This window comes from Haemorhous mexicanus, chromosome 2, assembly GCF_027477595.1.
Source record: "Haemorhous mexicanus isolate bHaeMex1 chromosome 2, bHaeMex1.pri, whole genome shotgun sequence".
NCBI classification, from domain to species: domain Eukaryota; kingdom Metazoa; phylum Chordata; class Aves; order Passeriformes; family Fringillidae; genus Haemorhous; species Haemorhous mexicanus.
In genome coordinates this window covers 71,064,178-71,086,185 of record NC_082342.1, presented here as the reverse complement: position 1 = coordinate 71,086,185, position 22,008 = coordinate 71,064,178, and the positions used below count along the sequence as shown (strand labels likewise).

Genomic DNA, 22,008 nt, shown 5'->3' with positions numbered 1-22,008 from the left:
TGTGTCATTACCAAAAATGTATATGGAAGGAAAATGAGTGGCATACTTCCCACTATTTATATACCATGGATCTGACCTTTCTGACAGATCTGAAATATTGAAGGTGAGACCCAGAAACATCTGTTCCCCAGGAGGATTTGACTGCTCATTTGAGTATAGCCTGACTAGTTCTTTAACTGGACAAAGCTAATCTGGAAGGGAAATACTGGGAAGAATGCCTCACATCATTCACAACCTCTCATGCAGGAAAGGCCTATTGAACTCAACATGAACTTGATGATAGCTTTCCAAGCACCACCAGTTACTGTATTTGTTGTCTTTGTTGTACACAATTGCTGCTGCAAGTGCTGCATTATCATCATAGGACTTATTTTGGTATATTGAAAGAGTTATAAACTAATTTTCCAGAGGTAACTGGTTTAGCCTCAGGTGATAAGCATATCCCTGCACGGTAGTATCTGTTACTTTAGGATGTAAGGAAGAGGTGATCTGAAATATCATAATTGTGGTGTGTAATTGATATTTCTAAGATCAGATGTGTTAATATTGTTCTATATATAGAAGTCTTTGGAGATGGGTAGGATGAAGGCAAAGCGTGATTAAAGTTTTACTTGACCAGCTTCTCCTTTTCTTAGGTTTGCGTCTTATGTAATACTATAAAAAGATTGGTTGCTTTGTCTTACTGCTGTTCCTAAATCTTTCACATTTAGGCACATCATGACCAGCATTTTGAAAGAGCATTGGCGCCTGAAGCAGGATACAGTCTGCAAATTCTGCCCTAACCAAATGTTCTCTCTTTTGGGATCCTCAGTATGAATAAATAACCTGAGATTTCCTTCAACAGATTCACACATTAGGTTTTTTGAGGTTTTTTTGGCAGGCGGCTGGCTCTACTATTTTAACAATCAGCCCTGTTGGGATGTATTTTTAATAGTCAGAGTGGATCAGTTGGTAAGTTGGCTTTCTTGGTCTTTTGAAAAGTGCTTCCCTCAGAGCAGGAGTCATTAGTTGGTACAGCAGCAGCCCTGGTCCCTCTAAGCAATGCCTGTGTCCAACAGGACTGGTAACTGAGGTGATTCACCATCTAATGTTATGGTGAACACATTATACATCATAAAATAAGATTAGCTTCCTTTAATCTATAAGCGTTTCGGCTTTGTTGTATTACTTCATGTAGCATAGTCACTGTAGTAAAGTGTTTGGGCTTGTACAGCTGGCTTTTTAAAGACCAAATGAAGACCTTTCAGTACGATAATGAACTTCCTTTGAATTTAATAAAATACAGTATCTATGACAGATAGTAAAATAAAACTGTTATTTTCATTCCCTATGAGAAAACTCATATCTGAAAAGGGAGAGAAAGGGCAAAAAATGGTGATCAATCTTGTAATTAGATTCCAGTATCATAAAGCTATTGATTATGTTCTATGCAGGCACTGGATTAGTTAGTAGTTAAATATAAAGGGCTGTCTGAGCTGTAAAGTCACAGGGTTTGAAGTTGAACAGTGTTCAGAAATGCTTAGTGCACTTGAGGAGTTGTCCCTTGTATGTAAAAAGTTCTTGTTACCTTGAAATGTGATAAAGTATTTCATCTGTCTGTGAAGACCACCTCAGTTTATATGAACTGTAAGCCCTTCTATCAAAGTCTTGTAATGGAATTATGAAACCTTTTCACAGCACTGTTTTTGTGTTAAATGATGCCCATGTCAGCTAACCACTTGGACACTTTGTCATAGGCAAGTATTAATCTTTTATTCTAATTGTGTACACAGCAAAATAAATGGGTGTTTAGCCTGATCTGTTCCTGAAGTGGACCATCAGTAGAGGTTTCAGTGACAGAATTCAAAAGTGGAATCCTTAAATCTTCTGTTTGACTACAAAAATTCAGAGGAATGTCATTGTTTGTAGCTATAATATATTGTATTTCTTAAGGCCTAAAGTAGTTTTTATGTGTTTGTGGACCCCTTAAAGGTAGAGCAGCTCAGTGCTGTGTGCCTCTAATCAGGACTAGAAACAGAGGTAATGTGTATCTCTCCCATTGAAGGTATCTGGCCTGGTGGTTGAAATGTTAAAATTTCCACTGCTGTGACTCAGACTCTGCTTTAGATGCCCTGAAACCCCATATTTTAAAGCAGAGAAATGGCAGGTAATGTTCCTGCTCTCTTTTTTACTTAGAAGCATGGGTCACTTAACCACTAATGATGCGGAAGACCTGGGTTCAGTTTGCACCAGTGCCTGAAGGGATTCAAGCCCGTCTCCCACACATACAAGGAGAGCTCTGTTTATGAGGCTTTTTGTGATTTATGAGGTGCAGTTATGCAGCTGTTGTTCTGAGATGGGATCTTCTGATGCATCTTCTTCAAACTAGTCTACTTTACAGGTTCTGAGATTTACAGGACAGCAGAAAGAGAGAGAATGAGAGTGTTTTGATCAGTGTTTACTTGCTAGGGAAATTTTTAAGAATTGTTCTCAGCAGGATTTTTCTCTTAATGGGCTGTGTATTACCAGAGAGGTAATTCATGATACCTTGATTCTGTGAAAGACGGATGATTTTAACATCTGATTCCTGCTGTGTACTACTGGCAGTCTACCCACATGCCACAATTTAGCACGTAAGCCAGAGGCTGCTAACCGCTGTGCTAGAGGAAGACAGGCTTACACCACCTCACACATTGCTTAGAAAATACACTTCACTGATTTAATCCAGTGATTATCTAAATCATGTAGAATCAGAACTCCAGACTCCCTCCTCACTGTCATTATTTTCCTATAAAATGCAAAGTGAAGGTTGGTGTGAATCTCAGTTTTCCCAGCTAAAATTTTTTGTTTCAGAGAAACTTCACTGCTGGAGTCTAGTGGCAGGTGGTGAGGGTGCTGGGTGGCTTAGCCCAGCACCACCTGGACAGGCAGTGTAATGTTCTGCTGCCCTGAGAAACCACTTTCCTGCTAGCTAAGTTAAGGTTTTTATTCAGTGTGATGGGATTTTTTCTGTTGGGGATATTTTTTTTTTCCTTCTTGCAAAGTTAATCTGAAGCATGTAACTCTCTGTAGCACGTAATTACTAAGGGTTTAGGAAACCTTCCTTGCCATCAGAATTTTCCATACCTTCTTGTTATGATGTTGGTGAGACTCAAGAATCAGTTGCTCAGAAAAGCTGTGTATTCCCCGTCCTTGGAAATGTTTAAGGCCAGGTTGGATGGGGCTTTGAATAACCTGGTGTAGTGAAAGATGTCCTTGCCTGCAGCAGGTGGGTTGACTGGATGATCTTTCAAGGTCCATTTCCCAACCCAAGTTTTCCTACAATTCCCTACATTTGTGTTGTGAGCATGTGCGGTAGTAGAGGTGAAATAGAGCAAAGTGGTGAGTGTACAGGCATTCTGAAGGAGGTACCTGAGCTAATCAATGAGCACAGTTACACTGTACCCTGCCACAAGCAGCTCTACAGAGGAACCATGGCCCTGTCTGTGCAGGTGTTGTTCTGTGTCAGAATCTGTCTTCTGTGTAGCTTGACAGCAGAAGTCTTGAATTTCTGAAGTTGTGAGATGCCAAGCCATTTATGAAACAGCTGCACTTTACAGCCTATAGTTTTCTCCTGTTAGATTTTCATGCCTGTAACGTGCAATTACATGTATATTGAAGCTACAGATACTCTTTTAAATTCAGTGGTAAAAGAGCCCCTAAACCCAAGTGTGAATTCCCCTATTTAATTTGTAATATATTAGGAGCTGTCAGTACTAATTAGCACTGTAAAATAGCTTGAGCATAAGACCCACATGTCAACAAGAGTAATAGTGACTGTGTCTCAGAAGAAGCAGAATTTTGAGTATGCCTATTCAGAGATGTATTTGGTGTGCTCATCTCCATTTGGCCAGGCATAGTGTTTACGGTTACTGGAAAAAGAGAATGATTGAATCTATACTTTTTTTAGGTTACCTCACGCCCCTCTCCCAAAGTAAATAAGCACACTGGGTTTGTAAGTCTTCCTTCTGAAGCAGAGCAGCAAGGCAGCACACATGTAGGCATCACCCCTTGCACTTTAAACTATTGTGCTCCTCAAGCAGTCAGGAGGAGTATTTGGGAATGCTTGGTACCCTTGGATCCTTCCCCTGAGCCTTGGCTGTTGATAAGGGTGTATCCATGTGTGTGTATATGCATCTGAAAATGCAGCAGTGAGTTCTCAGAGTCGATGGACACACGCAGCTAAGCAGCTTCCTTCTTTGACTGTGACCATAATTTCTACTCAAATATGGGTTGTGATATCAATGATGTGGCAAAACGTAAGTTCCATAACCAGTTCCAGTTGTTGTGTCCTGTTCGGTCTAACATGGGCAAGTGTGGCAGTGCTTATCCTGATGTCACTGTTGTGATGTTACACAGCATCACTTTGCAGGCAGTCCATTTATGTCTGTTCTGTAAATGAAATAAAGAATTGCAGAATCTTTTCTTTTACCAGCACAAAACAAAATATTTTTTTCTTCTGTCCCTCTGTGTGCTTGCAAGAGGCGCTTGTGTGCATCTTCTGCTGGGTTGGCATAGGTAGGTAATTGCACAGCTTGTGTCCTCAGGGCTACCCTGGTCTACCCCAGCCACTGCCAGTTCCTCCCCATGAAGGTGCCAGAGCCTGTCCCTGAGCTCAGTGCCATCCTCCACACTCCAGGAGGTCTCAGGTGGCACCATGTGACTCTGCCTGGACATCTGAGTTCAGCTCTTAGTGAAAGAGCCAAGAGAAAACTTTGTACAGAATGTTGTTTTGTTAACAAAACAAAGGGGTGAGGAAGAGACAAGGAGAGAGGATTTAGGTCAACAAAAAACTTCGGGAATTAATTTCAAATGCACTAGCTGGTTATAATCAGTAAAGAAACAACAAAAAAGATCAGAAGATACCTGATGAGTTCTTTACCTAAAATTTAAATGGGTCAATGTGTATCATTAACAATGGTTCATTCTAATATTTACATCTCCCTCTCTTCCTTTATTTTTGAATAGAAACTTCTACTTTCAAGTAAAACTAATTATTCTGTTGAAAAAGAATTTGTGCACCAAAATAAAAGCTTCCTTTTTTCACTTTACATTTCTTCCATGTTTTCTTTTCACAAGCAAGAGAAATAGCTTGTGTCTGGTTGCCCCTGTCACCATGGGTAGCATATAAGGAGTTTTCTTTAAGTTGAAATGTATATCTCTGAGGGGCGTTCAAGAGCATTGTTTTACCTAAAGTTTAGTTTTAAGTTTCTAATGGCATTTTTATATGTATTACTTGTTGTCAAACCCCAGTTATTTTGTCTCTAACAGAATTTGATTTTAGGTATAGTAATATATTCTGAAGTTGATATAAGCTTAGGAAATGAAGGGTTATTAAGCAGCTATTACAAACACCTTCTTTGAAAGTTTATTTTTTTTTTCTTTTTAAAAGCAATTAGTTCTTCAGAGCAAACTTGAAGTGATGTCATCCATAAATAATAACATGGTGATCATAGTTTTGTATTAACTCTGTTCTGAGAAAAACAAGTAAATACCCAGTTTCTTCTGATGTGTAATAATATCACCATAATATTGTTGGCTATTAAAAAATAATTAGTTTAAGTTCATTTTAGTTCAGTTGCTAAGATGTTTATTGTTTTAAGATTAAAACTATAATGAAATATTGAGTGTGTACAGTTGTCTCAGATTTCAGAGGTGAGCCTTTCAAATAATGGAAGTTGTTACAGATACACTGCAGGCTTTACTTTAGAGCAGGAGAAGTACTCTGAATAATGATACTTTGTTTTATGCTGTTTTTCTTCAGCCATTAAAAGTCAGAAAGACCAAAATAATATAAAGAGGGTTTCATAGTTAGAATGCATTTAATTTTTATATTGAGTATTACAGTGTTTTAGCTGTACTGTTAGAACTCTAAATTTGATGTTGTAGAGTGGGAAAATCTCTAGAGATTCTTCCCTACATTTCCCCTTCTGTAAAGTGAAAACGTAGTCTATGTTATCTACAGGTAAACGAGATTTCTGAAGACTAAAAATTTTGCAGCAATCAGTAAGTTATTATTATTGTCATAGGATAAGAACTGAAACAAGGAAATCTTCATGGTCAGCTCCAGAGTATTGCATTAAATGGTCTGTACTGGAGTGTTTGTCTGCTGGTCCATGTGTGGTGTCAGTGGGTTGTCCATCTCATAATCCGGATGTTGTTCTACTTAGTCTTTAACTGTAAACTTTATATAAAGACTCAAAGTATATAAAGCCCTCAAAGAGAGGGCTTGGTTTTTATTCTCGTTTTTTTTTCTTCTGTAGCAATACATACTGTGATGTACGAGGACAGTGAATTGAGTCAAAATCCAGTCCAGAGGCATTAGGAATTAATTTTCCAAATATACATCTTCTTAGTTTATATGACTGTTCGCTTTAAGGGTAAAACGTCAGAAATAGCCATTCCAATTCTACTTTTCCAAAAGCCATGCTAAAAGAACATTGGTGAGCCTAAGTGCTGAAGCAGTCTGCCTTTGGGCAGCGTTGGGAGGAGGGCTGTCTGTGCTAGTTTTTCTCAGACCCTTAGTGGGCCATTACTGCAATATGCATCTCTTGTCTTCATTTTCTATGGCTGAGTGTCACAGAGGGACAGGATGTTTCACCAGCAGGTTTCTGGGATGGCTGCTGACAGCAGAGGAGTGGTGAACCTCAGCAGTTTCAGGTCCCAGGTGCTGGTGGGGCATTTTGGTTTACTGGGAACAAGCCCTTTTGTGTGGTCACTCCAAGCTTAACTTGCCTGTCTCCTCTTCTCCAGGCTAGGACACTCCCTGACATCTAGCCAGCCCCTGCAGCCTTTCCAGCCACCCCCTCACCCAGAGGGATGAGCACCATCTCCTTCCCACCCTCATCCTCATCTTGTAGGCCTCCCTGTTGCATCTGAGGTGACATCAGGTGACTTCAAGCTTTGTGTAGGATTTAAAGTGCCTGATTTCTTTAATTTACAGACTCATTTGACATGACCCCTTGGAGCCCGGATCCCTTTACTGGTAGTATCCCAGCCTTCCCGGCCAAGACTTACTATGTAACTTTCCCCTTTCAGACAGTTGCAGACCCAATCTCTGCATTTTGTCTGCCTCTGTAGGTCTTTTTTTCTAGCCAGCGTTATTCTTTTCATGTATTTGGCTGGTTTTCCTTCCTTGAGGTCAGCTCATGTCCACCTTCCACCTCAGTGCTGCCCGCTCCCAGAGGAAGGACGGCAGTGGGAAGCAGGCAGGGATTTCAAGGGGGTTAATGAGGCAGACTGCTTTCATTCAGGTTAACGAGCTTGGACTGGAGTTACCCACACTTGGAGGTTGAGAGGTTTTGGATATACAAACTCAGGCCATGTTCCCTCAGTACCAGTGAACAGTACCAGCCGTGTTTGTTTTACTAGGACCAGCAATGAGTTTGAGGAGCAGACCACAAAAAGTGTTAGTTTTAGTAAAACTTTAAATGTTTTCTCTCTGGAGTGAGCACTTTTTTTTTAAGCCCTGAAAGGGTTAATTTCAGTCAGACCTAACTGTACCTATCTCTGTGCCATCTATTTATTTTACTGAAGAAATGTCGACACTGAGTGCAGCCTCAGCTGGGAGGTCAGAAGAACAAAATAAATTTAAACTTCAGCTTGAAGGATAGTAAACAGAAGGAGGTTAATTTGGGAAAATGAATTCTTCTGGTGGAAATTATGATGGACAATGACAAGCAAGGAGAAGCTCAGTTGCAGAGTGTGGATGACACACTAGATGTGAGTTTCAGGCGTGGCACCTCCGTCACCACCACGTAGTGTCCAGTAGGTGCTCAGGTACTCAAGCAGTTAACTGAGACCTTCATGCCTCAGAGCAAGCCTGAGTAATGAGGAATGATTGGAAAGAAGTACTGCCCAGTCTTTTGTGACTTTTCCACATCAGCTCTATTTCCCAGGTGCAGAGTCCAGCTCAAAGGTTGGTTTGGTCATGGCTGAGTTTTGCTTGGAACTCCGTGCATTATTTGTCATAGTCCTTTTTGCTAATATATTTATGAATATTTCTGAGTAAAGTGCAGGGTAGGAAAATGTATATCAAAACTTTGCATCAAAATCTAAACTTAAAAACCTGTTGACTGCAAATTTTTCTTCAGGCTTTCAATGTTTTCAGTGTAAGTTGGGGGGAAGGGTTAAAAGGGGAGCTGCTAGGTGATTGTATGAATTCTTGTCTAGAATTTTACAAACTAACTTTTTTTTAAATCCCCAAAATTGAATTGGGGTAATACAATATTTTTTCCCGGTATTTTACCTTCCCTTTACCAACTATTTATGGAGCTATCATTTATTCAGAAATTATTTTCACATCTAAAATGGATCAGTACAAGGAATACAAATATATTGCCAATATTCTTTTTATGCTTAAGCAAGTAATAATCCAAGCACTGCACTTTTATTAGATTTCTTCAAGACTTGTGTCATAGCAATGAGCATCAATTTGCTTCTTTCAACGACTTTAACAGAACATTCTAGTAACACTTCTCAAATATAAGTAAAACATCTAAGCTGATCACCTAGTGTTCTGAATGTGTTCATGGTTTAGGGAGCAAGGTTTTGTTAGGTTTTGTTGGGTTTTGTTGCTTATCAAAAATATCACAGCAGGCCCATGTAGAATTTGAGGTACTGAGAATTTGTCCTCATTTTTAAGATATGCATCTTTTTTACTTTTAACATACTAGATAGTACAGGGCCTGATTAATTTGGTGTAGAAATCTGTAATCACTCATTTTTCCTTCCGTGCTGTTACAGAAATTCTTGGATAAACCTGTCAGTTTTGGGACAGGAGAGTTGGATGCAAAGTAATGTTAACGCTTACGTTTTTGCAAACATACTATTTAAAAATAAGTAATTTCATATTAGATGTATTTGCACATACTGTTAAACGTGTTTAAAAATTAATGCTGTTTGCATAGGGATCTCCTTTCATTTTGAAGCATGTTTCCCCAGTCCTAATTTGAAGTGTTACTGCAGGTTGCAGCATGTGGTACTTTTTTTAATGTTGGAGTAGTTGTGGAATAACATCATAGTGTCACTGATCAGAAAAAGTCAGAAGATAGTGTTGACAGCCTTGGAGCTTGAATTCTGGTTGTTTGTTTATGAATGGTTGATTTGCATTTGGTCTCCTCTTTTCTTAGGTAATTCTCTTTTTAGTTTGGAGCATCCTCTGTAGATTCTACACATTTAGTAACGCTCAGCTAACAAGGCCACCTGTGCCTCATAGGATATGCTAGGGGAGTTTCTTTAGCCTCTTTATACTCACAAAGAGAATAGAAATACTTTAGAATAGAAATATTTTTAGGCCTTGAGGGTTGGAAACCTCCACTTTTAAATCAAACTTCTAAGTGTTATGCAGAGATAATGATACGTTAAGTGAATCATGAGTATTTTAAAGTGGGTATCTCTCAGTCTCTCCTGTTAAATTAATTCCAATTTGGTTAAATGCATTTTCATGGAGCCTTTTTTTAATTTTAATAATTCCTGGACTTTACCCCCTGCCTTTCTCAGCACCAGTTGCTGCTTTTTATAAAAGCTTCCATATGAGTCATTGTGACAGTCTGAGTCAACCTTACTTGGGAGTGGCATCTTTTGGGGTTCTCTTTTCTTCCCTGGAACAAAATTTAACCTTGACCCTGAGCAACTATTTGTTGAAAACTGACAGTAAGACAGGTTTTAATTTGTGCTTCCAGAGATGAAGCAGAATGATCTTGTTGTCTTGCATTTTGCCCTCTTCTCCAGCATGACCTCCTGTGTTTCTCCGGTGCATCCAAGCTGAGCAGTTCTGTGAGCCTGGAAAAGCCTACAGGAACAGCCTTGAGCAAAAAGGCAGAAATGCTTGTTCTCTTTTTGCTTTAGCATGTGGAAACAAAATTTTAAGTGTTTTGCTCTGTTTTAGTTTTTGGCTGTGTATGTGTTTGTCCTTCTGCCTTTGTACAGCTGTCTGTCGCCGCTGTACTGGTGCATCCTTCATGAATGGATTAATAATAATAGCCTCATCTCAAATTGAACATAGTTGAGTCTTGGATGTGTCATCTTTTCAGAGGGATAGCTGAGTGTTCCAAGTAGAGGTTGTTTAGTTCATATTTTTGCAGATTGTGTTACTTCTTTTTCTGAGAGTATTTTGTTGCTTTGGTTAATGTGGGGATTTTCAGGCAGATGCGACTATTGTGAAGGTAATTTCTCACACTGGGAAGGTGTTTTAAAAAACATCTCTTCCTGTAACTTCAAAGAGAATTCACTCCTAGATTAGCAAAATAAGCCCTAAAAAGACTTGAAGTAAAGCTCTGGGTACTTCAGCCATAACCTACATGGCTTTTTGAGGGGCTCAGGCTGCTACTTACCCTAGCTAGCTGCAGCCTCTGTGCTCGTCAAGTGCCCGTGGGGTGGAGTCGGACAAAACCTGACATAGGCAGATATATTTCATGGCCAGCACCTACAGAACTGCAGTTTCAGGGGCATGAACTTTCTACTGTAGCATGAGAAAGATAAGAGAAATATTCCGTTTTAATTTTAAAAGCAAACTGTGTGGAGCACACCATGTTCTAAACCAAATCCACCTGCTCATCTCATGGCATCAGAGTTGTAAGTACATTTGCGTGCTATGCAAAAGCAAAATGACTCCTTCTAGAGCAAGTGAGTTTTGTAATTTAAAATGTGTGGTTTTCATTTACTGTGAAGTGTTAGAAAATCTTTGACCTGCACAGTATTTCTGATTATTAAGGTTTCAGCCTCCAGGCATCATGACCAGAGCTGAAAGCTGCCCTAGCTGAGCACACGTTCTGCACTGCCTGCCCAGGAGAGGCTGCATGACTGCACGGCCAAGCCTTGGCATTTTGGTGCTGCAGTGGCAATGAAGTGGTTAAAATTGTGGCGAGCTTTTCAGATAGAGTATGATTTTTCTTATCTCAGTCTTCTTTAACACTGACAAAACAAAATCATCTTGTCTAAAATTGCTCCTGCTGGATCAAAATGAGGTGGGAGAGCATAATGAAAACCAAGAAGGGGTTTTGTGTGATTTGACTGAAGAGTTAAATGCTTAGCAATTTATTTTTTAACTTCCTGTCCTCAAAGCTAGCTTATTTTATAAACGCTAAATTTAGTCTGTTCTGTTTCCGTCATCAAGGACAGCTTTTTTGGTATGCTTTCTTACAAAATGTTTGACCTTGGGAGATTGCTGCCAGAAAGGAAGACGCTTTAAAAGCTGACAGCTGATTGTTGGAGGTTTGTAAACTCTGTTGTGTGGCTCAGTTGTGTGGGCTCAGTAGAAGTCCACAAAGGCTTAAAGACTCACTGCGGCTTAGTACCCTGCAAAACTGGTGAACTGTGAGGTGTCAGGATGAGCTGCTGACAACAAAATGATTTTTGCATTTTCTCTGGTTTTAACCTCAGCTGTGTTGAAACTGTGAGCTCTTGATGGCTTCTTTAGGGTGGGAGACAAGGCTGATGCAGAAAGGAGTTGCCATGAGTAGAAAAAGAGTAGATTTAAAAGGGGCTGTTGCAAAATTTCCTCACAAATTAACAGGAGGTGGAATTCAGGGGGCTGGAAAGAAGATGAAGAACTGTGCAGGAAGGATGGCTGCCCAACAGATAGGATGTTGCCAGCCACAATGTCACCATATTTTGCTCCAGGTATTGTGAGGTAGGCTGGTTGTTTTTCCTTAGCGGTCTGGGAAAAAGGAGTAAGGAATGCTTTTTTATTCAGCCAAAAAAAATCTTTGTGAATAGGGAAATCACGTGTTATGTTCCTGGTGGTATTTATTAACGACAAGCTAATGAAACAGAGCACTGCAGAGAATACTGGTGTACAGCTTTAAAAGAGCAGGCACAAAAGAGCATGAGCCAAGAGCACTGATTAATAGAGGCTGCAGCTTTTTTCTTTTCTAGCAGGGAGCCATCCTTACCTGCTTTCCAGTTCTGGCTCAGCCTGGATTGGAGTGGATGGTGAACAGCATAAGGATACAAAACAATGTTGCAGAGACAACCTTGCTGAGATTTGCTTCCAAGTCCCAGCTGGTGGCAGGGCTGAAGCTGTCCCTCCCCATTGTAACAGTGGGCTGAGCAGTGAGATGAAGGAGGCCACGTGGAGATGTAACCCCTCATGCTGTATTTCCATGGTGCTGGTGTCCAGGGCATCCCACTGAATTACAGGGACCTTAGGGTGAACCCTTTCTACGCCACCAAATGTTCTGAAGTTTGCAAAACCAGCACAGATGCTTTTGGGAGCCAGACAGGAAAAGCCTGCTTCAAATGCCCAATGTAGCAATCCTCTGAGCCCATACCACCACCACAAGAAGCCCAGTTCACTAGATGAGAATGGAAAGACAGAGGAAATGAACACACAGCTGTTTGTTTCCCTTCAGTTGAGCTGACACAATGGCTGAAGGTACACTGAATATCACAGCCACAGCTTTATTATCTTCTCAGTTAGAAAATATGTATTTCCATTAGATAAAACTAACACTAACTAACAACACTCAGTGTCTAGGAAAATGAACAGTTATTTCTCAGTTAATAAAGTTACTGAGAGATGCTAAGAAATAGTGTTCTGAGAATTCAGCCATTCCTTTTGGCTTCCTTGCTGCTCTTCTTCCTGTAGTTCCTCATTCTGGAATAGCTGTCAGCATTGGGAGAAGTTTACTTATTTTACTTATTTACTTATTTTCAGAAAATAATGATAAATTTAATATTCCGAGTTTTGATTCATATACTGATTAAATAGAGTTTTGACAGCTTAGATAAAATCTGAGGTCACAGAGGAACATATACCACTTGTAGCTCACTGTAAGGGAGTGTGAGTTGTGGTAGATCTCTTTGTTTACCACCAGCAGAACAAATAGAGCACTTCTTACAATTTTTGTCTTAAATATGAGATGTACAAACCTGTTTTGATAAGGATCTTGCTGGTTTTTGTAATGTCAGCTAACATAAGTAACATCCTGAATTTACCAAAGAAAGGGCATCCTTGGTCTTAGAGTTTTGTCAGGGAAAGGCAGCTATGGAAGGGCATGCCAGTTGTTACCCTGTTTGGAGAAATTCATGAAAGGATTTGTAAAGGTTTTGAGATTTGTTTCACTGCTGAAGACTGAAATAGTAATATCAATTGCATTACCATAGTACACAGAGACTTTGTGACCCCTCCAGCAACTCTGGACAAGAAGAGAGTACCTAGGGAATGATATATGGAATGTAAGGAATGTACAAACAAAAGTAAATGTAGAAGAGTTGTTAAAAGAGAGTGATTTGTATGATAGTCTGAAGTTACATCTTACTTTTTTTCTGGATTCCCAAAGGAGTAGGTGTAATTACTATAGTGAAACAAAGGTCTGTTCTTAGCACAACTTAGAAAAATCTGTGAGTCGTGACCTGTGCTTTGTCTCAAAGACGATTAACTCTATCCACAGAACAAATACTTAGTGTGGTGTCAGCTACAGGAGGGTTTGGGGTTCTTTACTCTTCTTGTGAGGGACCTAGTGCTGCTTGCTGCAAAGGCAGGTAGGACTTTGGGGCAGATGCACCCTGTTTGGCAATGGCTTTTGAGATCCTTTTTGTTCAGTCCCTTGTGGAAGTGGGTCAACCTGATATCTGCCTCTGGCACCCAGGGAAAACCTGAAGTAAAGCAGCATAGGAATTCTTGCATGGTGGATTTATCTACACTGCAGATAGAGCTAGCAATTCATGCTGCTTCTAGATGACACTTGTGTGGCAATGTGCATGAGGGCGTCCCTCATCTCTCTTGCACAAGCTAATGCCATTTATCCCTCTCCTCTCAAACATTTAAGCTAGGAGATGCTGCCTTTGACCTTACGAGGGTTCAGATGCAGGTATCCCTCTCCACTTTGCCTTTGCTCTGGTGCCTGTCTGTTCAGTTCAGTAGAACCAGTCTGTCTGCCCAAGTGCATGTAGATGAGACTTGTCAAGATTTGACAAATTAACTTCCTGTGACATGTATGTTTATGGTTTTGTCTTTATGATGGCATGGTGGGGGGGTCTCATTATGGACATTAGCCAGGATATGGTGTTTTAGAGGTAATTAACCAGAAATCATAATCTGGCCATGATGGGCAGGTTTACCTTCTTGAGGAAGAGCTTTACATAACTTTGTCACTCATGGCTGGTTATGTGCTTTGAAAAGTACCTGGTTTTACAGTTTGTGTTCTTTTTAGCAGAATTTTCCATTGTCCTTATGAAAAGGGATATTTTACTCTTGTTACTTGTATTACAACAGAGTAGCCTGCTATCCAGGGTTCAGGTGAATCCATTATTTAGATGGTGGTCCCTTTATTTTAAGTTGGTTTGTGTACAAACAGAGGAAGAGAACATTCCAGAGATGGTCTTGCTTTCAGATGGGGAGAAATGTCAGATCCGAGAACCAATCTAAATCAGCTGAATAGGTGAGATCTACTAGAACATCTCATATTTCAGCATGCCAGGAATAATATCCAGTTAGGTCCTTATTACTGCAGTTTTCAATATATGTGTTTGTATTTTTCTTTTTCAGTAGAATTTCATTCTCTGTTGAAGCTTGACTCTGACTCAAAACAAGGAGGTCTTTCCTTGGAAACATTTAATGTAGTTGATTATAAAAACCCTGAAGGGAATTCATAGCCTGATTGATTGTTAGTTTATTGACAGTAGATGCATTAAAATATTTCTAGCTTAAGTATTTCCGACTCTATATTTTTAGATACTTTGTAAACACTGTAATCTAGAGATCAAGTTAATGCATTTACAGCTGCTTAGGTCTGTACAGGGAATAATTGTTTTGGGTCAAGTGAGGTTTGAAGGAGCAGTGTTTTATGTTGAGGTTGGGGTTTGGTACTACACTGTGTGACTGCCTTTCTGTAGAGAAGCTCTGCTGCAGTGCAGTGCCGTGGAGTTCTTAGCTGAGGAGCTGAGAGCTGTGCTTTGTCTTAGACCAGATTATCAATGGACATTTCCATCCTTGCTCTGCCTGGTGAAAATTACTTGAAAAAACATCATTAAAGACTGGTTATTAATGATGTACCGTCAAAATGGAAAGATGTATCAAATGAACTTCTCTAGGGAATCTGTCTTTGGTCTAGCATTATTCAAAAATTCTATTACCTCTTTGATGACGGAAATAAGGGAAAACTATAAAAATAGCAGACTGCACCACTCTAGAATAAATTTAGTCCAATCAACTTTGAAAGAATTTAATCTAAAGCATAAAATTATTTTGTGAAGTCAGGAAAATTGTTCTCAATTAGTATGGAAATAATAATAATAACAATGGGGAAGGCTATCTAATGGGCTAGTTCAGAATAATGAATTGCTGTAACCATTGCTCTCTCTGACAGGGCAGTCATACAAATGCGTGGCTCTGTACTGACTTGTAAGTTCATTACCAATGACCATTCCGAGTGCAGAAGTCAAACACAGAACTGAAGGACTGAGGGTGACATAAGGCATCTTCTGAAAACTGTTGTGGACACAACTTCAAAGATCACTGTAAAAAGCAAATGTTGTCCTTTTAAAGCAGATATGACAGAAAGAAACAGCCAGGTCTGCCTAGTCTAGAAGAAGGTAGATAAGTAGTGGGAAACTACAGTCTTCATGCAGAAAGTTGTTTGAGAAATGGTGGTAGCCATTTTTTCTTCATGTCTGAGTGATGATGACACTAGAAAGTAATGCTGTTGTTTAAAATTTGATGTGTGGAAAAAATGTTCTGTCAATATAAATAGTTTTTACTGCTGAAGATACTAACATTTTTGTCATTTGTGACTTAGCATGGTGCAAAGAAGCAGGATGATTTTGTACTGTTAATCCTGACACTTTCTCAGGAATGGGACTAGAATTTTTTTTCTTTTTAATATTCTGTTCAAACGGAACATGTCTGTGCTTTCTAACACGATTTGTACTTTAAAATTATGAGCTGACCCAAGAAAAGGAAACAAGTTTTGTGACTTTCATGATCAAGTTGTCTGGTGTGCATTAGCAGTTGGGTGTGCAAGTCATCTTTAGCCCCACGTGTAACTATGTCCCTTTGTTCTTCCTCAACAGTCTCCAAACGTCCACAACTACCCAGATATGGATGCTGTACCCTTGTTACTAAACAACATGAAGGCCGACCCCACAGAGGATTCATTATCTACAGACCATTTCCAAACACAGACTGAACCAGTGGACTTGTCAATAAACAAAGCCAGGTCGTCCCCTACAGCAGCTTCATCTTCACCGGTTTCCATGACAGCATCAGCCTCCTCCCCTTCCTCTACTTCTACTTCTTCTTCTTCCAGTCGGCCAGCTTCATCCCCCACAGTAATAACATCAGTCTCCTCAGCAGCATCTGTACCGTCAGTATTAACTCCAGGTCCTCTTGTGGCCTCTGCATCTGGTGTTGGAGGCCAGCAGTTTTTGCACATTATCCATCCAGTACCACCTTCAAGTCCCATGAACTTGCAGTCCAACAAAATGAGTCACGTGCACCGTATCCCCGTGGTGGTACAGTCAGTACCTGTTGTCTATACAGCTGTGAGATCACCTGGGAATATGAACAACACTATAGTAGTACCACTGTTGGAGGATGGGAGAAGCCATGTCAAAGGTAAGGTGGAGCCAGTTTTGTGCATCTGTGGCATCTCTGAAACTGGGCTTATATGAGAAAAACATAACAACAATTAGAAAGTTGTTAGTTTCCATACTTACTGTGTTGTTGCTGAAAAGACATACACAATTGGGAGGAGCCTTTAAAACTCTTATCCCAGATGATCTTCAAAGTAAGTAAGTTTTTGAATTAAGATTGAGTTGAGCAGTGCTGTTAGATGCTCAGACAACTTGTGGCAGGTTCTGTCCTGAGAGAAATAAGTCCTCCTTAGAAGCTGAAGAAATAGGAGAATGGAAAAAATATCAGAGTATGATATTTATCACACTATATAAAACATCATAGATGAACATGGAAAACTCACCGGGTGTTTCAGATTTAGCAATGAGAGGAATGTCAGAGGGATTGTTCCCCAGCAAGGAGAAAGCAATCATCAGGCTCTAGGAATGTGTAAAAGAAAGGCTTGTGGACCAGAGAGCATTAGCAGATGCAGAGAAGTAGGTTTTACTAAGCTTAAGGAGTGGCAGTGCGATACTTTGAATTAGAATTCTTCTTCCAGATTAAACAGCAGAAGGGAAGGAAGCCACCCAGAATGTTTATGTTGGGAATGAGTTTTGCAGACACAGACCCGAGAGGCACAGGGAGGTGTGAAGGGAGGAGGAGGCACATGTTAGAAGGACAGATACACTCTTGAGGTGTCCAAAGAACACAGAAAGGGGAGCTGGAAAGCAAGAAAGAGTGAGAACCTAACAGTTACTGAGGGAGCAAAAACTTGTTAGGGATAGTGAGATGATGGGTGGAGTAAGGAAAGAAAAAACAGATGTGCCCAGAAACTTTGAAACCACAGCGTTACAAAGGGGACATTAGTGACAGAGATGGGAATATGAGGAAAGGAATGAGATACTCATTTCAAGGCTCATTGCACGTGAGTGAATAAAATACGGTAATTTTCCCCTGAAATGAGGTATTGCTTGAGACGGAAAGGGAGAGTATTGACAGATAACCTTACTTTGGGGCTTATGAGACTGCAGGACATTTAGTCTTATAACATCTCTGGTGTTCCTAATTGCATAGTGAACAGGTCTCAACAACTTGTTTCTTATCTCTCATGCCTGTTTTTCATAAACTGGCAACTGTGTGTTAATTGTACAGGCCTACAGTGATGGGTCATTCAGATCTTTAGGGGCATCCTGTTGTGTATTAGTCTGTGACTCTCCTGCTGTTCCCTCCCTACCCAAAGGGGGACTCTGCCTTCACAGTAGGCTTGGACATGGGAAATGAACTCATTGTTGATCTGAGTCCAGTTTTAAGCCTCAAAGTTATGGTTTAAGTTTTATTGCACTTCATACAGTGATGTAATTTTAGCCCTTTGTGCCTTTCTGTCAAGAAATTATGAATAAAAGCAGGACTTCGTACCATGTAGTCTAGGAAAAAAAACCTCAAACAAACAGAAAGTTTTAGTCTGTATTTTGATTTTGGAGCTTCAAGGTGCACTTAACCGTGAGCTCATTGAGAAATTTTCTGTTTTCTTTTCAAAGGTGCTAGTTGGCTGTGGTAGTAATCTCCTCTGTAGGAAGCACCTCCTGATCTTGTAAAACTGGAAATTCACTACCCCAGTTTCATCAACAAAATTCCAGAATTTAATGTGCTGTAGGGATTTCAGCCCGTGAACTCCATGCCTTCAGACCTGCTCTGACAATATGGCCTTTGTGCTCTAATTGGCAGAGGTCATTAGCCATTAGCCCCTGCATCATCTATTAAAGCACAATTAAAGTAAAAGAATGTATTAATAGGTCTTCACTTTATTAATTTTTTCTCATGAGTGGTACTCATTTTTTGTCTTTAATTCTTTTGATTAAGAAGTTGAGGTTAATTTAAGTAAATACAATGGAAGTAAATTGGGCAGCAATCCACTCTAGGTAGTAATCTTTTCTCATCTTTTACTGGAGTGTTTTTCATTCTTTATTGCAAAACAATATAAATAATTAAATGCAGTGATATTGCACAAATTAATCAATGAAATTATTTTAATATGTGCGCAGACTAAATTCCTTTCAATGATCAGCTCTTGTGCTGATAACAAAACATAAATGTACACAGATCCTAACAGGACATGGTTGCCAAATTGAATTAGTTCCTAATCCTCTACTAGCTGATGGACAAATGCAGGTTGGGAGTCATCTAGACTCACAGCTTTCAACTTCTACATGAATGCTGCTAATTTTCAGAAACAGAAAAATATGCACACTGAAACAGCTGATCCACAGAGACCATCAGCAGCATAATCCCTATGTTATTCCTGCATTGGTGCTAATTCAGAGACAATGTTGATGATCCAAGAGTGCCAGTTGGGAAGCACTTAAAGTTATGTTTTACATGAACCTTTATCTAAGCCCTTTTCACACAATTGAGACTAAGGCACTTTCCTGAAAAGAGATATTTTTAATGTGAAAATTATTGAAACCTACATCAGACGTGAGCTCAGACATCTCCTGTTTTTTTAGGTTTCAGGTGCTGAGGGGAGCAAATACAAGAAACAGGGCATAGAGAAAAGCTTTTTCCTTGTTATTCCAAATTTTATTTTTCTCATGCTGAATTTTCCTCTTCCTTCTACCTTTTACTAGAACTATTGAATTTTTAGGTTTTTTTTGCAAAGCCTTCTCAGGCTGTCACCATCCCTCTAATACTGTCTCCAGGTGTTTTGCACAGGTGGCTTTCTGCTTCCCCTGATGCTTCCAAGACCTCCTTTCTCTCTCTCACTCTCAGACAAAACTCTCCTGGTGGCTGCTTTTTTAAGCAGTTCAAGCAAATAGTTCTTTCTTCATGTTCTGTTTGAATTTTCTCTTCCCTCTGGTGCAAGAAGTGGCTACCTCGTCTTCTGCTTCCCTGTCTTTTTCTATTTCTCTATTTTTTCTAGTCCTTCCCGTCTTGCTGGCTCTTTGAGTGCCACTTTCAGCAGCTCTGCTTCATCTTGCCCTCCTTTTCTTTTAATATTTCTAACCTATATTGTCATCTCCTCATCCACCTCTGTGCATCCTTCTCCATGGTGCCATTCATCATGGCGTTCTTTGTCTCACCATCCTTCAGAAGAGTCTCAGATCTCCTTTTCTGCCTCCCAGTTTGCTGTTTATTTCTGCTGTCTGTCCTGCCTCCTTGTATGTACAAGGTGCTAGCAGCATCCTGTCAGGTCCTGTGCCACGTGCTACACCCCAAGGCTGGCAGTGGGAGACAGGGCTGTCATGCTGCAAAAGCACCCTTATGTCAGAGTGAAGTGCTTTTCTGCACTTTTAAAAAACCTAATCTAAATCAAAACCAGGACTGGTGCATTTTTAGGAAGTTATTAACAATACTTAATTAGAAGGTAATTAGAGAACACTATTTATGGTGTTGGTAATACAGCACTTACCATTTACAAATCTTAGTAAATTCCTGCAAGTTGCTGACACCACAGCACTCAGCTATGAACACGCACACAGTTATGTACAGACTTCCCTGCTGATCAGGCATCTTCTTCCTCTGAACCACCCTTAAGGGAGGACACCCTTAAAGGTGATCCCCAGAGCAGTGGGGTCTCTTGCAGTCCCCACAGCACCAGCCTGGCTGTGCAAGTAGCCCCCTACAACCTTCTCCTCTCATTATTTCATACACATAAACCAGAGAAATGCATTAGGGCTGTTGGGCACACAGGGGAAGGGAGCCAGGCACAAGTCCTCATGGACACCACAGGGCTAGGCTGTGCCCTCTGCCACCCCCACAGCATGGCAGACTCCAAGTTCACTTCTTCAGTGGTCACTGCGCTTGTCACAGCCTTAAAAGGTGCATGGAGGTTTTTTCTGTGAGGATTAGGTGATGGTGACTAGACAATATTGTATATTAAAATATTCCATGAAACAGTATTATAGTCCCAGAAAAACTCTTTCCCTGCTTTTTTTTGCTCCCTGTTTAGCAATGGTAAGCATTGCTAAAAGTTTAATTAGAGGCCCAGCAGGTAGCAGCACCTATAGAGAAGACTGCCTGATGGTTTCCCTTAAAACCCAATCTTCAGTTGCTCCAAGTCTGTCTGTACATAAACCTTTGAGACTAACATTTTCCATACTGCATGTCTGCCTCAAGCTATTTCTGTATTTTCTCTTTTTTTTTTTTCTTCCTTTAAGAGGAAATTTTCAAGAAGAAAAACTATTCTACTCTTCCTGAGAATAAGCATAGAGGAAAAAAAATGTATCATTTTCTATGTTGAAAAATTTATTCCAGCTTTTTTTTCTGTGAAAAACTGTAGAACCTCAGTGTTTTTAATTACATGAACCTCATGCTTGGTTTGGACCATTGTTCTTTGCTTTCAGCAGATATCCATGAGTACTACTGGCAAATCATGTCCCTCTAGCAGCAGGTTTTGCCAAATACAATATCCTTGAAAATTGTTTTCTGTAGATCAGAGGAGTTAATGCTTTCATTGAAGAGCCTTTTAGAAGCTCCTTCCTGATAATGCTAGACAAAGGGCTGGTGCAACTTTGATATTTCTGGGGTGTTGGAATGAAATTTATGGATTTTCCTGTTTTCAGAGGGCACAATCACTTGCAAAATTCACCAGTCAGAACATTATAAATTTTCCAAGTGAACTTTGTCTGCTTCTCTTGCACATAAACAGTTGTAATGACATGGTGTTGGACCTTTTTTATGTTATATCTGTATGTAGACTTGGCAAAAACACACAGGTTTTGTCTTTTCACAGTATGCACATGGCATATTCCTCACTGTGGAGATATTAATAAGTAGTAAATGCAATATCTTTTGTTGCAGATTTTTTGTGACTTCAAACAGGTAGTACCATTAGATTACATTATCCACTGCCCTTGTTTTTTTAAAGTACAGCCTGTTATTTCTGCCTACTGTAAAGTTTATTTTGCAAAAGTAAATGCAATTTGTAGTTAAAAGATAGAAACTAAGATGTTCCATATGTTTAGAGGTCAGATTATATGGTCTGTTTGTATAAATTAAACTATGGAAGAGACTTTTAATTAAAACCAGTAATGTTGCCTTTTTTGTTTCATGTGGAGTGATTATCCTTTCTGCATTTTAGTAGACAGTTATTTTGGGTTTGAGTTGCATTGAGGCTGGGAGTTTCTACTTTAGCTTCCATCATTTCGTTGTTATGCACAAAAAAATCTCTGGCTGAATGTATTCAGCCTGTCCAAGTCCCCCCCTGCTGCCCCCCAGAATGTTGGATCTGTCTCCCCTATTTGGTTGGTTCAGCTGGAAGAAACACTCGTGGTTCTGGGAAAGCAGGAACAGGTTGGCAGTGGCTTGCAGGAAGAGAGGCAGGCGGAGGAAAGGCTTGTGTTCACGGTGGGACCTGTGCTCCTGAAGATGGTGCACATTATTTAAGAGCTAGAGTAAACAGTAGTTTTTGCCAGAATGGAAAGTTAAAACCCAGGCTG

General features: G+C 40.0%; 1 protein-coding gene across 4 annotated transcripts in view; it reads left to right on the top strand.

Annotated features, from left to right (window-relative positions):
• KLF12 (KLF transcription factor 12) overlaps nt 1-22,008 on the top strand; it is a 233,269-nt gene that overhangs the window by 126,434 nt on the left and 84,827 nt on the right. For all 4 annotated transcript variants that reach the window (XM_059839142.1, XM_059839144.1, XM_059839140.1 and 1 more), the window contains one exon: nt 16,033-16,576. In XM_059839142.1, coding sequence (XP_059695125.1) covers nt 16,033-16,576 — 544 coding nt within the window. The remainder of the gene's footprint in view (nt 1-16,032; nt 16,577-22,008) is intronic.